Source organism: Pristis pectinata, chromosome 20, assembly GCF_009764475.1.
Source record: "Pristis pectinata isolate sPriPec2 chromosome 20, sPriPec2.1.pri, whole genome shotgun sequence".
NCBI classification, from domain to species: Eukaryota; Metazoa; Chordata; class Chondrichthyes; order Rhinopristiformes; family Pristidae; genus Pristis; species Pristis pectinata.
The window spans coordinates 34,231,073-34,251,238 of record NC_067424.1 but is presented as its reverse complement, the minus strand read 5'-3'; the positions used below and the strand labels follow the sequence as shown (position 1 = coordinate 34,251,238).

The following is a 20,166-nucleotide window of genomic DNA, read 5'->3' as shown; positions in this document are numbered from 1 at the left end:
CCTTGACTACACCTCTTCCCACCCTGTCACTTGCAAGGATGCTCTCCCCTTCTCCCAGTCCCTCCACCGCACCTGTTCCCATGATAAGGCTTTCCATTCCAGGACATCAGACATGTCCTCTCTTTTTTCCTCAGTAAACGGGGCTTCCCTCACACCACCATCAATGCAGCCCCCACCCACATCTCCTCCATTTCCCGTATGTCTGCCCTCACCCCATCTCCCCCAACGTAACGGGGACAGGGTTTCCATTGTCCTGCCACCCCATGAGCCTCCACATCCAACACATCATTCTGCCACCTCCAACGGGATCCCACCACCAGGCACATCTTCCCCTCTCCCCCTGCACTCTCTGCTTTCCACAGGGATCGCTCTCTCCATGACTCCCTTGTCAGTTCGTCCCTCCCCGCTGATGACCCTCCTGGCAAATGTGCAAAGTGCTACACCTGTCCCTACACCTCCTCCCTCACCACCACATTCAGGGCCCTAGACAGTCCTTCCAGGTGAGGCACTGCTTCACCTGTGAATCCATGGGTGTCATTTATTGCATCTGGCGCTCCCAGTGTGGCCTCCTCTACATCAGTGAGACCTAATGCGGATTAAGTGACCACTTCGTCGAGCACCTTTGCTCCGTCCACCACAACAGCCAGGATCTCCCGGTGGCCACCCACTTCAATTCCACATCCCATTCCCACACTGACACATCTATCCATGGCCTCCTCTACTGCCACGTTGAGGCCACACACAGGTTGGAGGAACAACACCTCGTATTCTACTTTGGTAGTCTCCAACCTGACGGCCTCAACATCAATTTCTTGAACTTCCAATAACCCCACCCCTCCTTTTTTTCCTCCCCCCCTTTGTTTTTCCCTCATTCCTGTGGCCCCCTCACCCTTCTCGTTCCCCTCCCCCCACCCTCATGACCTGTCCATCTATTCCCCACCTCCTTCCCTTTATTCCACAGTCCACTGCCCTCTCCTACCGGATTCCTCCTCCTACAGTCCTTTGCCTCTTCCACCTATCACCTCTCAGCTCCTTACGTCACTCCCTTTCACCCCCTCCCCCACCCTCCCCCACCCACCTACCTTCCCCCTCGTACCTGGACTCACCTATCCCCTGCCAGCTTGTGCTCCTCCTCCTCCCCTGACCACCTTATTCTGGCTTCTGCCCTCTTCCCTTCCAGTCCTGGATGAAGGGTCTCAACTCGAAACACCGGCAGTTTATTTCCCTCCATAGATGCTGCCTGACCTGCTGAGTTCCTCCAGCATTTTGTGTGTGTTGCTCCAGATTCCAGCATCTGCAGAATCTCTTGTGTCTGTGGATACAAGTAGCCACTTGGAAATATTATGTAGAGACAGTAAATAAAACGTGGCTCAAATGAAAGCAAGACCGGGTACTTAATATTCCTGAAAAGATGGGGAAGGGGAAATGATTAAGCTGAATCTTATGATGGTGGAGAGAGAGGATGCCTGTAGAGGGTTAAGGATGGAATCCAACTGGTTGAGTTAAGAAGCAGGAAGGGCATGGCCGTGCCACTGGGAATATTCTAGGAGACATCAAATAATGAGAAGGAGATGGAGAAGCAAATCTGCAAGAAAATTACAGAAATGTGCAAGGACTGGAGAGTGTAACGTTGGGAGAGTGGAAGGAAGGGAATTTCTAAAATGCTTCAAAGAGAATTTCCTTGATCATGTTTTGGTGCACTGAACAAAGAATTGTTGTTAGCCCTGGTTCCAGGGAGTGAAGTGGACTCAGTGTCAGTGGGAGGACACTTGGGGGGGGGGGGGGGGGGGGGGGGGGGGGGGGGGAATGATCATTGTATCATAAGGTTTAGGTTAGTAATGGAGAATAACAAGGAGCAAGCTAAAATATAACTTCTTCATTGGAAGAGGACTAACTTCAATGGGATGGGAGGGGACCTGGCCAAGCTAAAGTGGAGCCAAAGGCTGGCGGCTGAAACTATCTGACAATGGGATAACCTTAAAGACGTGTTTCAGATCCAGATTGGGTATATCAACACGTAGCTAATAGATGACATAATGCACGGAACCTCGGCATTTTATCACATCTGCCTGGAGCCTGTGGCTAATTCCAATCTACTTCTCGATTTGTGAAGGGAATAGCCAAAGAGATATTTTAAAAAATCCATTCTCTGACCCACAAGGAAATCAAGAATATCAAAGAAAGCTTCCCAGTTCAGAAATTTCAATCTGACAAATATCCTGGATTATTTCATCACAATTCAGGAGAGTGAAATTTGGTTAACCATCATATGGAAATTTTCTTAAAGTTCACTGACTCCTGACTGCTCCTGCACTTGTTATTCACAATAAAGCTAAATGTGAGTAATTATGACATTTCCCGACCTTACTTGTCCACAGACTGATCCCCATGTTAAGAAGGAGCCAAAAGAAAAATCTGCTCTCGGTATCTGTTCACTGGTATCACCGAGAGCCTTTGAAGTATGTCCCACGTGAAATACAAATGTAATAGCTCTGCACCTCTTCCTGTTTTCCAGGCTGCCCTCACTATTTTTGGGATTATTGGAGGTCCGCTGCTTGGATTCTTTCTGTTAGGCATGCTGTTCCCTTGGGCCAATTCAGTTGTAAGTACCTCAGAGAAACCTGGGTTCCAAGGTGCCTCTTCTTTCCAATATCAACTTGCTTTAAATCTTCTACATGAATCACTTGAACTTAGAATGACTTGTGGCATTCTGGCTAAATGATCTGGCCAATGGTCTGGCTATTGGAGCCTCAAAAGACTTGAAAGAATGCTGCATTTACTGGGGATCACACACTTCCATCCAGGCTCAATGGCTTTGCTGGTCATACCTGCTGGCCTTCAATATTACGGGGAGGAGGATGGCAGGAGGCAGGGGCAGATAGGGAATTTTCTGGGAGAACTTTCCCACATTAACTTGATAGAGGAGTGATGGCTCCAGTTCCCCAAGGGCCTCGTGAAGATCTGATGGATCCTGAGCCACACAGGAGGGCCTGAACATTTTGTTCATAACAATCAATATAATAGCTCGCAGAATTTTTATGCCTCCAGTTCTTTCCAGGCTGTGGATATAACAGTTGTTAGCTCAAATGAGATACAGAAGCTCTTTATTCAAGGATAGCAGAGTTTCCCCTCCTGCTTGGGTGCTGAGCGGCAGGCAGGGCCAGCAAGCAGGAAGGATTTCCAAAGATGTATAGAGCAAGTGGTGGTACATGTATCACACTGAGGGTCTGGAGAAGAACCTGATATCGTCATGAACTTGAAGGGAGATCATTCCCTCGATGTGCATCTTGTCTGTGACCATGACCAGAAAGTGATGGTGGTCAATGCCAAATTCCCAGCAATCTCCTCAGGACACAACTGTTCTGTGCCCAATAGTTGCAAGTCAGACAAAAGTGCCAAGAGCTATCCCCTGAGTACCTGGTTCCTCACACTCTCCTGGCACTTGTACAGAAGAGGAGAAGGTGGACAATAACCTGCAATTTAATCCAACGTCTAACCAACATCCTGAGCTTCTACTGCCTGCCCCAGTACAACTTTGCAGCAGTGTGCCTCAACAAAAAAAAACCATTGGTCTGCTGAACACCAATATTTAATGGACATTTCCCAATGCTGGGCATTCCTAGAACCCTGTGTCACTAAATAAGGGAGAGCAGAAGTGTGACCCCCAGTGTTTATCCCTCAACCAACATCATTAAACAGGTTGTTTGGGCAATATTACATTGTTTTTTCCTGGGAGCTTGCTGGTCACAAGTTATCTACCAAGTTACCCACATTCCAGTAAGTAATACTTGCTAACATTCTAAAATGTTTCATTGGCTACAAAGCCACTTTGAAACATCATAGAGTTGTGAAAAGCATGAATACTCATCCCTTGTATCTTTTTATATTGATCTGATACAATTTTCCCCTGGATGGAGTGAGAAAGCCTCCAACTCTAGCAAGCCCACAATATTTCCAAAGCTCAATTCACTATAGTTTGCACTGTGGATTTTGTGTGGGTTGAGGTTGAATTGGGATTTATTCTGGGGACGTTGGCAATAAGCCAAAAAAATCAGAAGCTCAGTTCTAAAGAGCAGCAAATGGGACCAGGCTGCTAGGTTTGGTGCTTTGTTACAGGGATAGGCTAGGGCCAGTGGCCTGAGCTTGGCCACTATTCAGGACAGATGACTAGCCTAACCTTTGTCCCTCAGGCAGGATCTTTGGCCCCCTCTTATTTCTCATTCACTCACTGCCCATCACATCTGAAAACAATTTCCACACATTCAGGTTTCCATTCTGTTCATTTTTACTATATACGAGATCTCTGGTAGGACCACCATTAATTGCCCATTCCTGAGAATCTGTGGTGAGCCCCTCCTTGAATCACCCCATCACAGGAGGCTTTACCTCAGCACTATTCCCTCCACCTTTTCTCAATTGTCAGACTGCTACTTAGATATCTGGGTTTGGATAAGTAGTAGGAAGATCTTGGTCCCCATCACAGTCTCTGTTCTCTCCCCATGGACTCCGTCCCTCTCCCTGATATCTGACTGAAAATGAATCCGATCACTTCCAGCCTTGGTGTTATATTTGGCCCCAAGATGAGCTTCTGACTACATATCTGTGCCATCACTGCGCCCTCCTATATACAACTCAGTAACATTTCCTTACTCTTTTATACTGGCCGTCTCTTCTCTTTAAATGCTGATGCAGGATTTCACCCCAAAACATTAATAATTCCTGTCCCCCCCAACAGATGCTGCTCGACCCACTGGCTTCCTCCAGCAGATTGTTTGTTGCTCCAGATTCCAGCACCTTCAGCCTCTTGTGTCTCCATTTCCGTCTCGTATCATTTACCATTGCCACCTCTTCATTGCCTCTGGACTTGGTTACTCCAAAGCACTCTTGGCTCCTGTCCTCTTTATAAATCTGCTTAACATAGGAGCTTGTGGCCTTTGTTCTAGCATGCCCTAAGACCTGATCATCCATCAGTCCTATGCTTACTGACCTTCACAGGTAGCCTACCCTCGATGAAAATCTTGATATTAAAATTCTCTGCCTTGTTCAAAGTCCCTCCCATAGTTTTACTCTTCTCTACCACCTCCTCCAGCCTCATAAACCGTAATGATCTTAGTCCTCCTCTAACTCTGGTCTCTTAACCATTCCGAGTTGGGAACACATCATCGGTCCTTCATTGTTGCTGGGTCTAAATCCTGGAACTCCTTGCCCAACACCAACAGTACTGTGGGAGTATCTTCATCAGGAGTAGTACAGTGGTTCAAGAAAGTGTCTCACACCAACTTCTCAAGGGCAATCAGGGATGGGCAATAAATGCTTGGCTTGCCCGTGACTCCCACATCCTGAGAATGAAGAAAAAAAAGTTAATTCCTCTCTTCTTGATGACTTCAGATGTCAAGGTTGTAAGTTCCAGAATTCCCTCCTCCTACTTCCATTTCTTCTTTTTAAGAGATGAGATATCTTTATTAGTCACATGTACATCAAAACACAGTGAAATACATCTTTTTTGCGTAGAGTGTTCTGGGGACAGCCCACAAGTGTCGCCACACTTCCAGCGCCAACACGACATGCCCACAACTTCCTAACCCGTACGTCTTTGGAATGTGGGAGGAAACCGGAGCACCCGAAGGAAACCCGTGCAGACACGGGGAGAACGTACAAACTCCTTACAGACAGCGGCTAGAACTGAACCTGGGTTGCTGGCACTGTAAGAGTGTTACGCTAACTGCCACACTACAGTGCCTGTCCCTTAAAATCCATCTCTTGACTAATCCGATGATGATCTGTCCTAAAATCTCCTTGTGTGGCTCAGCTCTAAATGTTCATTGACGTTGCTCCTGGGAAAAGCTTCAGCATGCTTAAAGGAGCTATCCAAATGGAAATCGTTATTGTTGCATTTTATTGCAGGGTGCAATATCTGGCCTCGTTGTCAGCTTCGTACTGACACTGTGGGTTGGAATCGGTGGGCAGATCTATCCCCCGCTACCTGAGAAAACGGTGCCTTTGCCCCTCAGCATCGAGGGATGCCTGTTCAACGTTACTACGCCCACAGAGCCTGTCACTGAAAGCACCTGGAGGACAACGAGCCACGTTACGGAGCCGGACTTCAGGTAATATCAAACTTGAATCGATCGAGGCAAGAACTTAGGTCTTCAGATTTTGACTTTCCTGTTGAAATGGTATTCTATTTTCCATCTTCTTTTCCCTTTGGTTAAGTATTCCAACCCTTCTCATGGACAGAAGTCAGCCTATTAACTGCATTTACTCTGAAACTAACAGGTAGAAGGGTTTTGGATATAGGAATCACCCCAGTTTCCTATTTCCCTGTGCTTTTCAAGCCTGATGCTGGGGACAATTGGGCACGTGCCTTTCCTCTCACCAACCCAGCTTCCGCTGGAGTGGGTACTCAGTACTGGTACTGAAGTAACTTGTTCCAGTGTGAGTGCCAACTCCAACTGCCTTTCACCCCCGGCGGTAGATCTCCCAAAATGGGTAAGGTTGATTTCAGATCTGCTGGTTTTAGATGCCAGACCTTGGATCAATACCTGTGCCTACTGCTTCACATCCCAGCACATGGTTTCAGATCCTGGACCATGGATAGGCACCGGTACCTGCAGGTTCAACATCCTACACTGGGCATTACTGGAGTTGGATTTGAACCAAAGTTCAGTAATTTGGAAGAAGATTGTGTACAAATTACTCTCCGTAATCCCATTTATTACATTTATTGTTTACTCACATTTCCTACACAGTCTTTGCCAACTAAGTTCTTTGCCATAGTTGAATCCAACTCACTTCTTTGATTTCAGGCCAGAAATTGCAAACACATGGTATTCACTCTCCTACCTCTACCTGAGCCCATTAGCAACCATGATCGCCTTGATTCTTGGGCTCATCATCAGCTTGCTGACAGGTTGGTGCATTCGATACAAGCAACCCTTTAATTTAAAGCAGCACGACAAAATTTTAATCTCCGTTTGAGTGCATTTAAAAAAAACAACAAACTAGCCGGGAGCCTCGTGCTGACAAAGAAATCTGTATTTGCACCAGATCGCTATCCTGAATATGAATGAGCTTGGAGCTCCCTACTACTTGAAGTAAGTGCCCATTCCAGACAGAATGATCTTGGAATGTGGCACATTGCATCAATGGCAAGGATGGATCTCTGTATTGTGTGTCAGATACCCATTAGCACAGGAGTGGGCTGGGAACTCGAAACAGACCCCAATTCTTATGGAAACAGGCTTGGGGTTGCATCGTCACTCCGAGATGATTCATTTTGGAATTTTACACATTGCACCAGATTTTTAAGGAAATGTGCTGGAGATTCACTTTGCATGAATTTCCCATCACCATCCTGACAGGAATGAGTTTAAGTCCCACATTTGGCATCGCGTTTCCTTCCCTATGGGAATAACATTGATATTCCATATTTTCTAAGTCCTAGGGAAGGAAAGGGGGTTGGGGGGGGGGGAAGCAGGTTTAGAGAGAATTTGACACAAGTTTACAAGATCAGGACTGGTTTAGACTGGGTAAGTAGAAAGAAACTATTCCCATGAGTGAATGGTTCAAAGAATAGGGACACAGATTTAAAACAATCAGTAAAATTCATAAGAGATTACGTGGGAAAGCTTTTCTTTTTACACGGTAAGTGGTAATGATCTGGAACTCACTGCCTGTAGGAGAAAAACAGACTCAGCCAAGGCCTACAACTGGGAATAGGAAGGGAACTTGCAATCTGTTACACAGACGAGCAGGTGAATGGGATCAACTAATTGGTCTATAAAGAGCTGGCAAGGAGAGATGGGCCAACAGTGCTGTAAAGCTTCGATTATTTTGATTCCAGTTGAGCCATTCTTTCAAGAAATCATTGATGAAACCAACCAGAGAAAGAGTTGTCACTCAGTACAGAAGAATGCATGTTTATTTTAATTTGTGCATATTGAAGCTGATTGAGTTTTGTAAGATCATTTTGGTAAAGGTAGTTTTCTCTCAATATTGCCTCAATAAGGCACCAATTTCATTTTAAAAAAATCAGCATTTTCCTTCCCTGTACCACTTGTTGTCACACTGACATAGTAAAAGTGAACCACAATTATTTGTATGAAGTTCTTTCCATTAAGATAATGCCCCTTTAAAGGCTTAAAAAAAAAGCCTTGGTTCAGATAACTTTCCAAAGCTGTGCTTTTCTGTGACAAAATAGCTCATCCATTTTATCATGGAGAGGAACTGTTTATTGCCCTGATCAGCACAGCTCCGTTCTCTATTCACCGTGAGCTTTAGGGACAGATGCTGTTTCTCACAGTAGACTGATGCACTCTGAATCTTGTAACTGATTCTCACAGGAAGAGGCAAGAACGAGGTGGATAAGAAGCTGCTGATCACAAAGAAGGATCTGGTGTGCTGCTTCTGGTTGGCCAACCCGGGTGATCACCCTGAGGTACTCAAAGGACATGGGGTTAAATTGTGCTTTCCATTTTCTTGGGGAGTTAAAGGCTATACTGGATGTTCTCCAGTGTCCAAAGACCCTGGTTTCACCGAGTCTCTAAATGCCTGGAGTTGACTTTTACCTCAATGTATAGTAGTTTAACCTAGGGAAGGAAGGGGTGGAGTGGCTGGGAGGTTGTAACACAAACTCTTTATTATGGGAACTGGACACTATAAGCTAACTCACATTGCCACAGATTGAAGTTGACAGTGGCCAAGTACGAGGAACTTAAATGCCAGCTTAGGCCAATTCTGCTGCATTCATGCTCCCACAATCAACATTCAGTTAAATGTTTATCCGAACTTAGATCATAACATTAAAGGGGCAAGAATAGGCTATTCAGCCCCTCCAGTCTGCTGTACAATTCGACCTTCTGCCTCAACACCATTTTCCTGCTCTAACCCCACTTCCCTCAATTCCTCCAATATCCAGGGATCTACTGAATGCAGGGTACAGAATTCCAAAGATGCAAATTTCTCCTCGGTGCAGACCTGATGACCTATCCTTATCTCGAGACTATGACCTTTGGTTCTAGATTCCTCAGCAAAAAGAAACATTCTCCCCATACCTATCTTGTTGAACCTCAAAGAATTTCATACGTTTCAATAAGGCCACCTTCTTCTAACTAGCTGACTCAATCTCCTCGTATGACAGACTCACCATGCACTCTGGTGCATCTTTGCTGCACTCCCTCTGTGGTAAATATATTCTTTTTCAGGGAAGGAGATAAAGATTGTACACAATACTCTGGGTATAAACCTGGCACAGCCTTGTATTTGTGGTAATACGTCTTCACTCTTCTACTCAAGTATTCTTCCAATAAAACCCAACATACCAATTGTCTTCCTAATTGCCTGCTGCATTTGTATGATGGCTTTCAGTGACGTGTACAAAGCCACCCAGGTCCCTTTGAACATTTCCCTGTCTATCACCATTTAAAATAAGTGAGAATCAAATAAACTGCAGATGCTGGAAATCTAATATAAAAACAAAAAATGCTGGAAACGCTCAGCAGGTCGGGTCACATCTGTGGGAAGAGAAACAGAGTTAATGTTTCAGGTCAAAGACCCTTCAGCAGAACTGGGAACAGAATCTTGTTAAACTATGGGGGGGTGGGGGGTTGTGGAAGGAGGGGGAATGGCTCTGATGGGGTAAAACCAGGGGGATAAGCTGTAAAAAGTGTCTGTTAATGATAGAATGGAAAAAGTTAGAGAATGAGAACATAGACAAGAGAACAGATTTTAAAAAATGGACACACTTTCCTCAGGGTCCCTTTACAACAGGATTATTAATCAAATTTCTTTCACTGCACAATACTAGATCTGAGGTTGCCTGTACCGTAGTTGGGTCCTCAACATACTGATCTAGAAACATCTCATATTGGCCCCAGAAATTCATTCTCTAATTGTCCATACTAATTTGATAAGCACAATCTAACTGAAGATTAGTCTTTTCAATGATCACTGTAATACACTAGTTGCATGCACCTTTAATTTCTTCATTTATACAGTGGGTACTATCACAACCAGTATTCAGGGGCCCCATAAACAGTTCCCACCAATGATGTCTAGCCCCTTTTCTCAGCTCCACTCAAACAAAATCTAATTCTATCCCGCAATCTCCTGAGCCAAGATCCTGCTTAACAACTGTACTGATGTAATGCTTGTTAACTATGCTACCCCAGCTCCTTTTTGCCAGGCTTCCATAAATGTCAAATACCCCGGAGTATTTAGTGCCCCACTTTGGTCACCCTACAGCCATGCTTCTGTAATGTTAGATTGTGACCATTTACAATAGTTGTGTCATTAATTCATTCGCCTCAATGCAGATGCAGCATGCACTGAGAATGTAAGGCCTTGAACTTTCACCTTTTGTCACAGTGCCAGAGGGAACCCAAGGTGTCTGACAGCCACTTCCGCTGTTCTCTGCCTCTCCGAGCAGCCCCCCCCCCCATTCTCCCTGCCTCTCCGAGCCCCCCCCCCCCATTCTCCCTGCCTCTGCCTGCCCCTCTCTCTCTCCCACACATCATTTTCCTTTCCCAGACGAGCATGTGTTTCATCATTATCTGCTCTCAAGGCCGTGGCCAGTACCCTTGTACTTTCTGAAAACATTCCCACACTCCAAGCTAACACCATTTTGTTTTGCAACCACCATTTAGTGTTACACAGTTTTGCACATACCAAAGAGGAATCAAATATGACTTGTGGCAAATTTAACCCTTTCCTTACAGTTAATGGTAGGGCTCTGGAAGTGCTGTAGAACGGAGAGACCAAGGGGTGCAAGTACATAGTTCCTTGAAAGTGTCAACACAGGTAACCAAGATGGTGAAGGTGGCTTCGGGCACACTTGTCTTTATTGGTCAGGATACTGAGCACAGGAGTTGAGATGTCATGATACAGCTGTACAAGTCATTGGTAAGGCCACAGATGAAGTGGTCACCCTGCTATAGGAAGGATGTCACTAAACTTGAAAAGCGGTAAAAGAACTCATGCGGATGTTGTCGGGACTGGAGGGTTTGAGTTATAAGGAAAGGCTGGGTAGGCTGGGACTTTTCTCCCTGGAGTGCAGGAGAGTGACGGGTGAACTTAAAGAGGTTTATGAAAGTATGAGGGGCATAAGATAAGGTTAAATGATTGCTGTCTCTTCTCCAGGATAGGGGAAAGGTTTGGAGGGCATAGGTTTAAGGTGGGAGGGGGAAGATTTAAATGGGACCAGACAAGCAACTTTGGGTGGTTGGGTATATGGAACAAGTTGCCAGAGGAAGTAGTAAGAGGCAGGTACAACTATGACATTTGGACAGGGACCTGGATAAGAAAAGTTTAGTGGGATATGGGCCAAATGCAGGCAAATGGGACAAGCTCAGTTAGGCAACTTGGTCGGCAAAGTTATCCACATTGTTAACAAGAATAGAATATTATTTAAACGACAAGCTAAAATATTCTTCAAACTGTGAGGAATTAGTAGTTCTTGATTTTTGGAGTTATCTCAGTGTGTTGGTTCATGAAACACAGCTAATGTGCAGATGCAGCAACACAGACGATGCTGGAGGAAATGCAGAGAGCAGTTATGAAGATAGTTTTTTGTTGGTCTTTAGTGCAGAGCTTGTAGAATTCAGGAAAAGGATAATTGTTGCAATTATACTGGGCTTTGAGAGCTAGAGCACTTCATGCAGATTTGGCCCTTGCACATAAGGTAGGATGGAGTTACTGTAGTTTCACTGGATTCATTCCTGAGATTATCCTCTGATGAGAGATTGATGAATAAGAAGCGATCTCATTCAATTATATAAGACTCTGATGAACTGTCTTTGACTGGAAATGTTAATTCTCACTCAGTTGCTGTCTAACATCCAATATATTTAGTCTTCCTTTGAGATTTTAGAAAGCATTGGCAGGGTAGATAGTGAGAAGCTATTTTCTCTGGCTAAAGAATGTAAAGCTGTTGACATAGTCCTGGGATACAAAGTCAGCCATGTGGAACTGAGATGAGGAGAAATTTCTTTAATCGGAAGCTTGTGAATTGTTTGAAGTATTCAGCCCAGTGGGCTCTGAATCCTCAGATCTTGACAATATTCATGGCTAAGATCCATAGACTTTTCGAAACTAAATCCTAAAATATGGGGATTGAGCATGAAAGTAGACCCAAGAGATAATAAGATCATGGCTGATCCTGACTGGTGGTGTATGCTCTTGAAGCTGTCTGATCTTAGGACATAGAACAGCACAGGAAGAGGCCTTTCAGCCCACGATGTTGTGCTGAACTAATTGGTTTAATAATGCCTAATTAAACTAATCCCTTCTGCCTGCAAATGGTCCATATCCCTTTATACCCTGCATATTCTGCTGCTCATCCAAGAGCCTTTTAAACACCTCTATCGTATCTGCCTCCACCACCACCCTTGTCAGCACTCTCCAGGAACCCACCACCCTGCGGTATTTTTTTTAAAAGCTTTCCCCACATAACTTTCCCCCTCTCTCCTTAATGCATGCCCTCTAGTATTAGACATTTCGACCCTGGGGAAAAAGATACCGGCTGTCTACTTCATCTCTGACCCTCATAATCTTATAAACTTCTATCAGATCTCCCCTCAGCCTCTGCCGCTCCAGAGAAAACAACCCAAGTTTGTCCAACCTCTCCTCATAGCACATGCCATCTAATCATCCAAGGCAGAATCCTGGTAAACCTCTCCAGCACCCTCTCCAAAGCTTCCAGATCCTTCCTGTAATGGGACAACCAAAATTAAATGCAATACTCCAAATGCAGCCTAACCAGAGGTTTATAAATCTCCAACGTAACTTCCTGACTCTTGAACTCAGTGCCTCGATTAATAAAGGCAAGCATGCCACACACCACCTTTACCACCCTATCAACCTGTGCAGCCACTTTCAGGGAGCTATGGACTTGGACCCCAAGATCCCTCTGTACATCAACACTGTCAAGGGTCCTGCCATTAACTGTGTCCTGTCGCTTTACATTTGAAAACGTCTTCCTTCATGTTCTTCGAGCATGATGATGGTTTGCTGGTGCAGCACTGCCACCTGCAGGCGGCTTGTGATACTGCAGAACTTCCCATGTTTTGAACTGCCATTGAAAATTTTCCTAGGAGTTCTCAAATGGCTGCCATAACTTCAGGGGATGATGCGTGGGAGTCCCAGAGGTAGCACATGAACTGGGTTTTTGTTTGAAGTGATTGTTGAGAGAGGAACCTCAAAATTCCCAGCGATGCATATGTGGGAGGGTGGATTTCCAAATGCATGAATAAATGGAAATGGTGCTTCTAATTATCTAGCCTACCTGTGTTGGTTTGTCATCTTGCTGATTCAGCCTGTTCTCTTTCCATGCCCCCAGGATAAGGACATCAAGGTGATGACAGACGAGGTAGAAGATAAGGGCCAGGAAAATCCCACCTTCAGTCATCAAGAGGTCAACTGTCCAGAGAAACAGGATCCCAGCCTATCCACAACATATTTATAGGCAACATATGTACCACCTTCAGCACAGTAATATTGTATTAAGTAGTTTCCAAGTGCTGGGGATTTTATTCACTCTCACAAGTGTGTTGAGTGATATGTCTATCAGATTGGTTCATAGGGGTGTCCATTGGAAGTTCTGTCTCCCTCCTGACACACCCCCAGTTTCTGAAATGCAATGTGGAGTTTTCCACTGCATTTGTCTGAAATCCCAGCAGGAGCAGCTCTGAAGAATTTTGTGGCATTTAACTTTAACCACTCACATGCCTGAGAGTGAGAAATCAACAAAGACATTTTGCACACAAACACTAGAGGAGAATTAACTTTAGCTGTCAGCTTTAAGCACATTCACAGCAACAGGTGTTATTTGCACTCAATTCCACACTTCCATTTTCATCCACTTCAATGCATCATGTGAAGGTGAATTCAACCAATGGCTGCGCACATTCATGCATTAGTGCTGGCACTCAAAGATGAATTACTCCCCTAGTATTGTCTAACATACCCCCAGATCTTAACCCCTGGTTAATATGGTTTGACCAGAGGCACATATCTTAGTCTTTAAGTTTTTCGCTCATGCACTGAGATGCCAAATTAAAAACATTATTAAAGGAATAAATAGTTAATTATATACTCTATTAGATTCTATTATATTGGAGCCCTTCACAAAATAACAGTGCATGGGCACATTCAGCACAAACCAGGCACAAAGCTGTTCATAGTTGAGCAAGTTTCCAGAGGTATGTTTTGCACAATTTAGTTTGCACATCACCACAACTTAAAATCCATCATGAAGAGCACAATCAGGCAATATTTTAAAGTGTAATTTTTTTTTAATTTAAAGAAAAAATTTTGGTAAATTTGAGTGGAAATATTTCAGTTTGGTTAATATGTTAGAAAGGGTTTATTATATAAATAAACATATTAATCAATCTGTGCAAGTCACCTGACTTTGGATTACTGTAAATGATTTCTAAAATCTACACAGAACAGATTCCACCCACACCCAAGATCCCAGATCCGAGACCCCATCCAGAATCTACGCCAGACCAAACAACACTCCTACCAACCCTGACTCTACTCCATACCCAAACCTGATCAGTGTGTGATGGAGACCTGCTTTTCCCCGTATCCTTTACCCTGTTGTTGACGCTCATTATTGGCTGATTTTGTTTTCTTCTCTCTGCCAACTTGGAGAGGATGTTGTGACCATATCAGATCTCACAACAGCTCTCCTCTCAGTATAAAATTGGTATTTCCATGGAATTGGTCAAGTGCTTTCTCCTATTTCAGCAAAGCATCAAACATAATTAAGGAAACGAAGGGCACATAACCACCCAAACCTTCTGCTTTCTTAATATTTTACTGAAAAGGTTACAAAAAAAAAATTCACAGGCAGAACTGCCAATGAGCATTAAGATCAAATTCCCAATGACTCTTACCTAAGTATCTATTTATTGGTGCATTAACCACATCTGGATTCCCAATTAGCCACATGTGGCACATAACATGTATATAGCACAAAATGGATGAAATGAATAATTTAATATGGACATTACATGAGTTGCCATTTTATGATTCTCCTTGATAAGTCACAACTATATTTTCCCACAATCACACTCAGTGTAAAATTAAATCTTGGAACAGTTTGTTCACTTGTTAAATGGTGATTCAGGGCAGTGCAGCCCAATCCAACCTAGTCTCATTGATGGCTTTAAACTCCCTGACTGACTGGAGGTAAAGTCAGTCATAGATTTACAACTCAACATCCTTTGAAGCAAAAAAAACTTTAAAACAACCATGTCACTAAACAGCAGTTACTCACCGATTGTCAAAGGTTTGAGTGGGGCAGAGAGCAAAACCCAGTGACGTCTTTGTGCCCAGCAGAAGGATTGAACATTGAAGCAGAAAGCCACCTGGAGGAGCAGTAAATCTGAAGTCAGGTCACTACTAAGGCCATCTTCAAGAGGCGGTGCCTCAAGAAGGCGGCATCCATCGCCAAGGACCCTCACCATCCGGGACATGCCCTCTTCTTGTTACTACCATTGGGGAGGAGGTACAGGAGCCTGAAGACCTACACTCAGTGATTCAGAAACAGCTTCTCCCCTCCACCATCAGATTTCTGAATGGTCCATGAACATTAACTCATTATTCCTTTTTTGTTGCACTATAAATTTATTTTTGCAATTTATAGTAATTTTATGTCTTTGCACTGTACTGCTGCCACAAAACAACACATTTCATGACATATAAGACAGTGATAATAAACCTTATTCTGAAGGCCTCTGCTCCCAGCTAGTTGCAAACAGATTATAAAGTGCATTCCTGTAGTTTATAATGTTAACTTTGTGTAAAAATAAATCATAAAGATTTACTTTTTTTTTAATATAGTAATCTTTATCCACAGTAAGGGTTGAAAAGCATCACTGAGCTAAGTAAATAACTTAAAGGGGCCCCACCTGAGTTAGGTTCACAGTCCAGGCTCATCCTGAGAATCCAAATTATTCCCAACCAAAGTTCCTGCCCTGGAGGTGCTTCTCATCTATGACAATAGCAACAGACAGGGAGTACAAGGACTGACCGAGTTCAAAGATCTACTAATCAGAGGATGAGGTTAGCTCAGTGAGAGTGATCGTGGGACGTCACTTACACCGGTTTTCCTGAGAAATGCCAGTGTTTTCCAACAAAACTGAAATGTGATGGAGCTGGGGTTTCCCCATTTTATTTCTCTGAAATAATCCCTTCAGAAGCAGCTCTGAAGAATTTCGTGGCATTTAACTTTAACCACTCTGATGCCTGGGAGTCAAAAGTCGACAAAGATATTTTGTGCATCAATATTGGAGGAGAATTAACTTTGTTGTCAACTTTGAGCACATGAGACAACAGGAGTCATTATGTGCACTCAACTCCACACTTTTACTTTCACCCACTTCAATGCATCATGCAAAGTTGAATTCAACCAATGGCTGTACCATTTGCACATTGTCAGGAACACCAGACTCCTGCGTCACCCTGCACGACTGTGGAGCTCCCAAACTGCCTGAGAGGTCCTTGGGTTCTGTTAATCCAACTACGGTTCAACATGGGGTGTTCCTCCCTGTCAGGTTTTCGAACTTAAGCAGGGAAAACGCTCTTCACCACAGCCTTTTGAGCTCACCGTTAGCATGCTCTTAAGTAGGTAGTGTTTTAGTTGGGAGTCATACACCAAGGGATTAATTACATAGCAATATTCACTACATAATCCAATAGCAGTTACTAAGAATTGTTGCCAGTGAGAAAATGGTGTAAGGGAAGGACAGAAAGCATCCTTCATCTTGAAAGCTTCAGCTAATGGCATCTTAGCAGAACTCTAAACACAGCCGTCTCCACCTCTGGTTTCCAAGTCAGGCTCTGGGAAGGTAAGATGCTAGTTATGGTACATCCTGAGGTACACCCTGCCTCCTGGGGTACACCACGGGGTAGGTACACCCTGCTTCCTGGGGTACACAATGGGGTAAGTACACCCTGCTTCCTGGGGTACACAATGGGATGGGTCCACCCTGCTTCCAGAGGTACACTATGTGGTACACCATAGGGTACACTGTGCTTTCTTGGGTACACCAAAGGGTACATTATGGGGTACAACATACTACTGCCATACACCATGGGGTACCTCATGCTAGCTGGGCTGTGGATAAGAGATGGGGAAAGCCCAGTGACCACATGAGTCAGTCAAGTCAATCACAATGTGCCAGTACAATTGTCAGGAGTTGTCTGAGCTGGATATACCCAGGCCAAGATGTAAAGGGGGTCATGGCCCACATTGTTTAATCAAAGAAGAGCCATTTAGGGTACCTGTCTGTCTGGGATCAGTGCATTAATGGGTGAGGTAGTTGGAATAGTGAAGGACAAAAAGCATTTACAAATCCCTCAAAACTGGGTATTTGACCCAGTGTGGAAGGGAGACAAAGGAATGGCCACTGTAGTCCCTGAGGTAGAACTAATGCTAATTGCCTTGGCTTAACACCTTGATCGGCTCAAGAAGATTAAGACCAAGAAGATGACCAAGAAGATGACTATTGCTGCCCAAAGCCAATACTGAGACATCTCCCTGCTCACCCTTTGGGTACTGATTCAACATGACCAATTATTACATCTATTATGGGTCATGTGTCTGTTTTGTGGGGTTATATTATGATAATTACAGTAATTCCTTTATGAACCCATGAACTGTGTTCTATTCCTTAACCCTTCTTGTGATCTCTGATCCCAGGACAAAGTTAAAATCCTACAGGAATGGCAGCGATGAGATTCACAGGAAAAGGAAGAGGAGCTCATATAGTCTTAGGAAACAATAAAAACTGCAGATGCTGGAAATCCAAAACAAAAACTGAAAATGCTAGAAACACTCAGCAGGTCAGGCAGCGTCTAGAGTGAGAAACAGTTAACGTTTCTGGTCTCGCTGCTGAGGGGTCGCCACCCAACCTGAAATGTTAACGGTTTCTCCTTCCACAGAGCCTGTATTTTCCCGTATTTTCTGATTTTGTCTCATACAGTCTTGTAAACCGACTGGTGGAAAGAGAAAGTGTTGTGGATGTCACCAGTGTAAACATTGCTTCAAGTCACCTCCTGAGTTCAGAGGTGGGGTTTTGCTGAAAAGCTCTCAAGAGAGGGGAATCCACGTTAGGTTAATGAGTTCCTGGGGGGAGTGGTCAGTTTAGATACAGCCCGGAAACAGGCCCTTCGGCCCAGCGTTAAAACTTGCTCAGAGTTGGGAGACAGTGTGCATGAATCAAAAGGGTGAAACCAGAGGCATCTCACAAGGAAAAATGGGTAAATTGTTTGGAGGATAAGTTTGATAAAGCTGAGGTAATAGATGCAACATTTACAGCCTGTAGTGTGATGTGGTAGGAGTTTCAAATGTGTGCCTAATAAAGCAGTGAAATCTCAAGGTAGAGAAAGGCCGAGACAAACTGGACTGTAGAAATTTGTGTGCCCTGGGTCCAAGTGAAAAGAACAAGGAATGTCAGGGGTAGGTGACTGCAAAAAGAATGTGGCTAGGCTGGGAATCTTGGATTCCTTACATACTCGGTTACATTGCGAGGAGAGAGCTGCAGGAAAGATTAGAACTGACCTTGGAACAGACTGAACAGCTCATCAAGTTACAGCGAGCTGGCCCTTAGGAGAAATTATCTGGTTCCAGACCATCACCTCTCCCAAGGCAGACCAGGCTCCTGCCTGCCAGAAATCTGAACAGCCTCAAATGCAAAGTCAACAGTGAGTGACGGTAAACATCCACCTCCAGAGTGGGAGCAGGAGACCCAACTCTTGCTGGGACAATGTGAATGGGATTTCCTTGTGCAGAGGCAGTAACACATCTAAGCCAATAGCAGTGTCTCACCCAAGGCAATAGCAACAGACGGTGAGGGGTCAAGATGTGGCGGTCCTTAACACCCCGGTACCACCATCACCAGCACCCCACCACCTCACAACAAACCTGGTTCAGGCTTTTAAAGATGAACAGGGAACAGTAGCAGGGGACACTGACCCCCTCTTGCCTGTGTGGTCCTCAGATCTAAAGCAAGCCAGGGAGTCCAACAGTAGACATTGAAACAGCTTTGGACAAGGTACTGCGAATGTGGAGTACTGAATTTCATTGAGTGGAAATCAGCACGGTAGTGTAGTGGTTAGCGTAACGATTTACAGCGCCAGCGACCAGGGTTCAATTCCCGCCGCTGTCTGTAAGGAGTTTGTACGTTCTCCCCGTGTCTGCGTGGGTTTCCTCCGGGTGCTCTGGTTTCCTCCCACATTCCAAAGACATACAGGTTAGGAAGTTGTGGGCATGCTATGTTGGCGCCGGAAGCGTGGCAACATTTGCGGGCTGCCCCCCCCCCCCCAGAACACCCTACGCAAAAAGATGCATTTCACTGTGTGTTTCGATGTACATGTGACTAATAAAGATCTCATCATCAAAGAGGAGGGCACTGACAAAATATCAGTAGGTGGAGATGGCAGAGGTAGTGAATAGGATGAAAACTGATGGGCAGAATGTACTGAGAAGACAGGCTATGTCTGGATAATTTGCCAGGGTTAAATGGTTTACATCCCAGATTGCTGAAGGATATGGGGGTGGGAAGAACTGAAAGACTTGGCATCATCTTCAAAAGTTCTCGACATACAGGAAAGGTACCAAAGGGATGGAAGGTGGCAAATGTGACATCCTATGTTGAAGAAAGGGAGCAAGGACGTTACTTGCAATTACAAGCTGGTCAGGTTAATAAGGTTCTTCAATCAATAATCAGGGGAAAACAGTGACAGGCACTTGAAGCAGTTCGGAGTTATTCACAGTGAATCAGCATGGATTTGTAAAAGATGTTTGATCAACTGAGTTGAACTTTTTGATCAATAACTATGAAAAGAATGTAATGGGTGTTGCGTATATGGATCTTAGGAAAGTTTTCGTCAAGCACTTTCTTAAGTGTCAACAGAGGTGTACAAGGTTAATTTAGTTTTAGATGAAGTAGACAAAGAAAAGTTGTTCCGATTAGCTGGTGGTACAAGGATTGCGGGATGCAGATTTAAGATCTCAGATAAGAGAAATAGGGTTGTTGTGAGGAAGAACTTTTTACACAGCGACTGGCAATGATCTGGGATAGGTGGTACAATGGCTTCCCCCCACCTCCCCACCCCCCACTTGCAGCATTACAAACTTCTCGTCTCCTGCAGCACAAA

At 44.4% G+C, this 20,166-nt stretch overlaps 1 protein-coding gene across 1 annotated transcript in view; it reads left to right on the top strand.

The window, feature by feature from the left end:
* The window catches only part of slc5a8l (solute carrier family 5 member 8, like), a 47,771-nt gene extending 33,382 nt beyond the window's left edge, over positions 1-14,389 (top strand). Inside the window, exons 11-15 of the mRNA XM_052034765.1 lie at positions 2,516-2,602; positions 5,905-6,107; positions 6,807-6,910; positions 8,343-8,437; positions 13,334-14,389. Of these exons, the coding sequence (XP_051890725.1) occupies positions 2,516-2,602; positions 5,905-6,107; positions 6,807-6,910; positions 8,343-8,437; positions 13,334-13,459 (615 nt within the window). The 3' untranslated portion in view covers positions 13,460-14,389. The remainder of the gene's footprint in view (positions 1-2,515; positions 2,603-5,904; positions 6,108-6,806; positions 6,911-8,342; positions 8,438-13,333) is intronic.
* Positions 14,390-20,166: the final 5,777 nt, after the last annotated feature.